This window comes from Fukomys damarensis, unplaced genomic scaffold (genome assembly GCF_012274545.1).
Source record: "Fukomys damarensis isolate Sample0158 unplaced genomic scaffold, DMR_v1.0_HiC HiC_scaffold_25, whole genome shotgun sequence".
Lineage (NCBI taxonomy): Eukaryota > Metazoa > Chordata > Mammalia > Rodentia > Bathyergidae > Fukomys > Fukomys damarensis.
This window is the reverse complement of record NW_022900937.1, coordinates 16,951,079-16,956,647: the sequence shown is the minus strand read 5'-3', so window position 1 is coordinate 16,956,647 and position 5,569 is coordinate 16,951,079. Positions and strand designations below refer to the sequence as shown.

Below are 5,569 nucleotides of genomic sequence, written 5' to 3'. Positions count from 1 at the left end.
CCTGCAGCGCTGTGCGGAAGCCGTCGGCGCTCAGCGCCCCCAAGCGCACCTCGGCGGCGCGCGCTTCTCGCATGCCGGAGCGGAAGAGGCCGCGGAAGAAGCCACAGTGCTCCACTAGCAGGCCCTGCTCAGCCTGGAACAACTGGCCGCCCACCCACACCTGCACGGTGGACCTCGGGGCCCCGCGGCATGCTGGGCCACCGGCGCTGGGGCTCCCCCGCGACAGAACAACTTCCCCGGGGATATAAATACCTCCCTGGCTAAAGATAGTATGGCTCATGTGATATAGTGGCCACTGGCCTGGAGGGCATCTGGAAACCTGTGAGGTCACTCTGATGGGAGAAGTAGTTACACCGGTGACCACATACTGAGCACCTACTGCATGCGGGGCTCTGCAGCTGCCTCTTGCACGGATAGCCTGGTTGCACAAATAGCCCAATTGCCTCTCACCCTGTGCCCTTTTGCAAAGCAAGGGTCCGAACTCCTTCCTGGCCTTACTTGCCTTCAAAGTGACAGCTGTTGCACAAGATTGGAACGGTATCTGCAAAGCATCTTGAGTGAGGTTCACTTTGAGTGGCTTGTTCGGGGGGGATTCAATGAGAAGAGAGAACAGGATTCATACCCAGCCCAGGCCATTGGCTCAGAGGTGGGCCGGGCAGAAGGTGAGTAAGATGAGTGATCCGCATCCAGTTATGATGTGTTCTGAGCCTCTGCCCCTGCCTCTAGGTGAGCCGGATGCTTTTGTGAGCCTCGGTGTTGTTTGTGTAAAAGGGAGGGAGTAGCATAGCATCTCTGCTTTGCAGAAGAGTGGCCAATGAGCTGTATGTGCAAATAATCCCCGATGGGATGAGGTGAGCAGCTGGTGTCTGTTGTCCATTTGCCAGACCCCTTATGTGTGGTTCTGGACCTTAGGAGAGGGAAAATGGGAGAGTGGGAGGCTATGTGCCTGAAGATAGCGAGAAGAGTTCTTAAAATAATCACAGCTAACTTTTTCCTTTTTGGTGGTGGTGGTGGTGCTAGGAATTGAACACAGGACCTTCACACAGAGCTACATCCCCAGCCCTTTATAGTTTTAAAAAATTATTGGCCCAGGGATTTGGCTCCGTGGTTCTGGTGCCTGCCTCGCAAGTACAAGGACCTGAGTTTGATCCCCGGGATCAAAAAAAAATATATATATACATATATATATATATATGTATATATATTTATTTTTATTGTGATATAGGGTCTTACTGAGTCACTAAATTGCCTATGCTGGGATTGAATTTGTAATCCTCCTGCCTTATCTTCCCAGAGAGCTAAGATGCAGTAGGCTTGTACCATGACACATTGGCTTGAATTGTTTTGTTTTGTCTTTTTGGGTACCAGAGGTCGAACTTACACTTACACTTGGGACCTTACACTTGGGAGGCAGGCAGATGAACCACTGAGCTAAATCCCTAGCCCTGAATTGGTTATTATTAATGGCTGTTTTATAGGTGAAGATAACTAGAGACTAAGAGGTTTGGTCACATGGCCCAAGAGCAACAGAACTAGGACTGGAAGCAGTCAGTTTGAATCTAGACCAGGGGTAGCAAACCTATTGCATGCATGCTGCAGCCAGCTGTTTGTTATCAGTGAAAGCTCTAAAAGGTTCACCATCACTGGTCTAGAGTGTGTGCCCCTAACCACTGTGGTCTGCTGCCTCCCTGTGCTACAGATGCTGGGCAGTTAGATGGAGCCTCAGGCCCACGGGTCCAAACCTTTCATTTACTGCCAGGGATCGGGGCAGAGGGAAAGGGAATGACCCATGCCTCCTGCTACTCAGTCCATGGCAGAACTTTCTTAGATGGTCAGCTAAGACTTTGGGTCCCACAGTATCAGGTGGAAAGGAGTTTGTGATCATCTCCTGCCACTTGGAAACTGAGGCCCAGAGCCTCACGGGACAGTGACTGCCATTTCGGAGATGTTCACCTCCACAGGATGAGGATGGAGTGGCTCAGAGGGCCGAGCAGGAGACAGGAGGAGGACGGGAACATCCCACGCCCTCAAGACTCCTGAAGACCCCAGCAATTTGCCTCCCACCCAAGTGGGGCCGGCATGTGGGGGACTGGGAAGCTAGAGGCCAGAAGCAGCCAGAAATATCTCCAATATTCTGCCCCAGGGACCAGACAGGAAGAGGCAGCATCAGGGGAGTAGGCGGGAATCCTTATGAATACTGTGCCAGGCCCTCTGCCAGCTTCTCATCTTCCCTGAAGCCTGGCACTGGCTGAAAGGGCCTGGAAGGTCCAGGCAGTGGGCATGACACCCTCTCTTGAACACAGGTGGGGGCTCTGCAGTGCCTGGTTCCAATTACCCTTGCCAGAGGCTGTGATATTGGGCAGAGGTCTGCCTGCCCCAGCTCACAGAGGAAGAGAGGAAGCTCTTCCTGACTAGGAATGGGACCAGAGACTGAACAGAGTCCCATGCACTGACCCTTGGCTCTGCTTCCCGGCCAAGCTGGGCCATGTCTTGTAACCTGTACTACTGGTAGCCTTGCTGCTTGGTGCAAGGCTCACGTAAGGGGGGAAGGCGAGGGAGGGCCGCTGGGGGATATAGTTCTTGTCCAGATGGCTGCATCATACAACTGGTAGCTGCCAGACACAACTGGAAGGAGCTGTCACTGGCTCTGCAGGCCCAGCGGCAAAGGGAGTGATCCAGGAAGAAGCTGCTGCCTACTAGGCTCCATGGGTCCCCAGGCCCAGCCCCACTAAGTGGATGGGGCCTGGTGCCCACCCCTATCTCCACCTCCAGCAGCCAGGCTCCTGAAGAGGGTCACTGAGGTGGGAGGCGTGGCTGTGGGGCGGGGCGGGGTGAGAAGCAACCTTTGGTTCCACCCAGAGCCACTGTGGTTGCAGCCTGCAGCTGGGAGCGTTTCCTCCTCCCTGACGCGGAGCGTCCCTCTGGGACTTGGAGAGTATGTGGCAGCATCCTGGCTGTGGGCGGCCCACGGAGTTCCCAGGCCCTGACGACCCCGCGTTCCCTCCTTCTCCACTGTGACCCCTGCCACGTTGTGGGAGGAGGGGGTTGGGGCCAGGAAAGGAATCCGCATCAGACTGAGCCTTTCTACAGCACAGTCCCAGCTTTGTTCGTCTGAGTCTGTCCACACGGCTTGCACACAGTAGGGGTCTGTTAAGTGGGACTCTGGTCCTATCCTGGTGGAGGTCCTGATCAGATGGAAACTGTCCCAGGGGAACCTCCAGTCCTACGGAGGAGACAGCCCTTACTCTGGGAGCCTCCTCCCCAAGTGTGATGGAGGAGCCCTGGCTGGTTCCACTCATGATGAAGTTTCTGCCCACAGGGCGGTGAGTAGCTTGCAATTCCAGACATGCAGAAGGAAGAGCACCAGATGAGGAGTCAGAATTCCTGCCTGGACTTTGTGTGTCTGTGTTCCTGGAGATTGAACCCAGGACCTGTGGGCTGACCCACACCCCAACCCCTTTTTAAATGTTTCTGTTTAGTCCCTACACTGCCCAGGCTTGACCAAAACTGGAAATCCTCCTGCCTCAGTCTCCCATGAGTGTTGGGGTCACAGGTGTGCACCACCACACCCGGGTCTAGCCTGCACTTTGACTTGGCTTGCAAAAGCTCCCCAGCCCCTGCACGTCTTCGTTCTGCATCTGGAAAGTGGAGTTTCGATCTGACTTCTAGAATTCTGTCCAGCTTTGACATCTGAACTTATCCTCACACTACCACAGGAGTGGTTGTCCTGTCTCTGGGAAAGGCAGTGGCATCGCAAAGGCTTGCTCAAGCTTAGCTTTCTTGTTGCTGTCTTTCTTGTTTCTTCTTCTTGTTGCTGAAGCTGTTGGAGCTTCAGGAAGACCTCATACAAGCTGCAGTTCACGTGAGGGACATGTATCAGTGACCTGGGGGTCGGGAGGAGAAATGCAGCTGCTTGCCCTATCAGAATGACCTCTTTCCAGAACTCAAGGGTCCAAACTTCCGCTCTCTAAATTTCTGCACACTGAATTCTTGGTCAGTGGGTGAGAGCTGTGTGTTACTGGTACAGATGGAGCACAGGGAACTCTCCGTTGCTTTTGGGGGCCCTGAGTCAAGCTCTAGGTATGGTACTTCTTTGCTCCTTAACCCTTCACAATCTCCCTATTTTACTGATGAGGAATTGAGGCCCAGAGGGCCAGGTAGCTTATTCAAGGGCTTGATTTCCAAGGCCTTTCCAGGCCACTGTGGGCAGCTGGAGAAGGAGAGGAGACTGAGGGTGAGGACAGGGAGTGGTGGCAGCTGTGAGGTGGACACTTGTCTTCCCAAGCCTGACTTTGATCAGGGGCAGACTGAGCTGTTGGCTGCAACTTGCACTGCACAAGGTAGCAGAGCTCAAGTGCACAGGCCCTGAGCATGTCCCCAGCTTGTCTTTTGCCCTGAGGCCCTCTGGTGACATTGGATCTCTGCCCTAGTCCCTGCTAGGAACTGGTCTGTTCGCATAGGACAGTGGCCAGCCCAACAGCTCTGACTTAGGCTGTGATGGAAACAAATTCCTCCTGGTACCTTAGAGTCTTAGTAACACAGGTGGTTTACTGTGATTACCCAAGCTTAGTTCTGCGGAGTCAAAATTCATGTCCAGTCCAGGAAACGTTTTCCTTGTTACCACCCTGTGCAGGCCTGGGCTGCCATGCCTTCTCCTGTGGATGGGTGGATAGTCAGCTGGCTATCGGGGGACAGGGCATGGGGTAATGAGGCTCCTGTCCCCTTCTGGGCTCCAACCAGTCCAGAAGGCAGGCTGATTCTGTCACTCTTAGTCCAGAGTCAGCATTTTAGATTTATTTCCCATTTCCTTTATGATTTACAGCTGGGGACACCAAAGCCCTGGGAAGCGAGGGGACTCACCCAAGGTCACCCAGGGGAAGGCGCGCACACTAGATCTGAAGTGTGTGGGTTCTTGGTGAGGCCCCTGCCCTGTCTCCAGCATGACCAGGTTTATCCTGAAGCCCAAAGGAATGGCCAGGTGACTGTCAGGCTCACCAGCAATCCCACAATCGCTGTAGGCAGGACCGGGGTGCCAGGTTTTAGAACAAATGCCCCATTTACACAGCAGACCATTAACACACGCACCTCATTAGCTCCCATCAGGGAGAAACAGTAACCCCAGTGGATTAGATGTCTGGAAGCTGAATCCATATGGACCTTGAAGTCTTAGAAGGGAGGCGCTCAACCCTCTTTCCAGAAGCCTGGCTTCTGCAGTGATGTCAGGTAAGGGTTCCCGCACCCAAGGGCCGGGCTGGGGGCGTAGAGGGCTGAGGCTGTGCTCTAAAAGCGCCAGGAACTGGGTCGAGCTGGGAGGCTTCCCGAAGGAGGAGGCGGCGGGACGGGTGGTCTGAAAGGAAGGGGTGGGTTTTCTTGCTGGTGGGAAGCGGCCCAGGTAAAGGATGTAAACACTCTGTCTCTGTATCCCCTCATCCGACATCGCGCCTTCTCGGGTCCTTAGCTGCCGAGTCTGGGTCACCGGAACCCCCTGCCTGCGCCAGGGCCGGATGAGCCCTTAAAAGGAGCTCGCGGGCTCGGCCCCGCCCGGAGCCCCTCCCCACCCCGCGGGGCG

The 5,569-nt window shown here is 54.7% G+C and overlaps 2 protein-coding genes across 2 annotated transcripts in view; one reads left to right on the top strand and one right to left on the bottom strand.

Moving 5' to 3' along the window:
• Kbtbd13 (kelch repeat and BTB domain containing 13) overlaps positions 1 to 191 on the bottom strand; it is a 2,908-nt gene extending 2,717 nt beyond the window's left edge. Inside the window, 2 exon segments of the mRNA XM_033756056.1 lie at positions 6 to 169; positions 171 to 191. Coding sequence (XP_033611947.1) covers positions 6 to 169; positions 171 to 191 — 185 coding nt within the window.
• A 2-nt stretch (positions 192 to 193) lies between these two features.
• Rasl12 (RAS like family 12) overlaps positions 194 to 5,569 on the top strand; it is a 17,176-nt gene continuing 11,800 nt past the window's right edge. The window contains exons 1-2 of the mRNA XM_010641140.3: positions 194 to 662; positions 5,094 to 5,223. Coding sequence (XP_010639442.1) covers positions 5,217 to 5,223 — 7 coding nt within the window. The 5' untranslated portion in view covers positions 194 to 662; positions 5,094 to 5,216. The remainder of the gene's footprint in view (positions 663 to 5,093; positions 5,224 to 5,569) is intronic.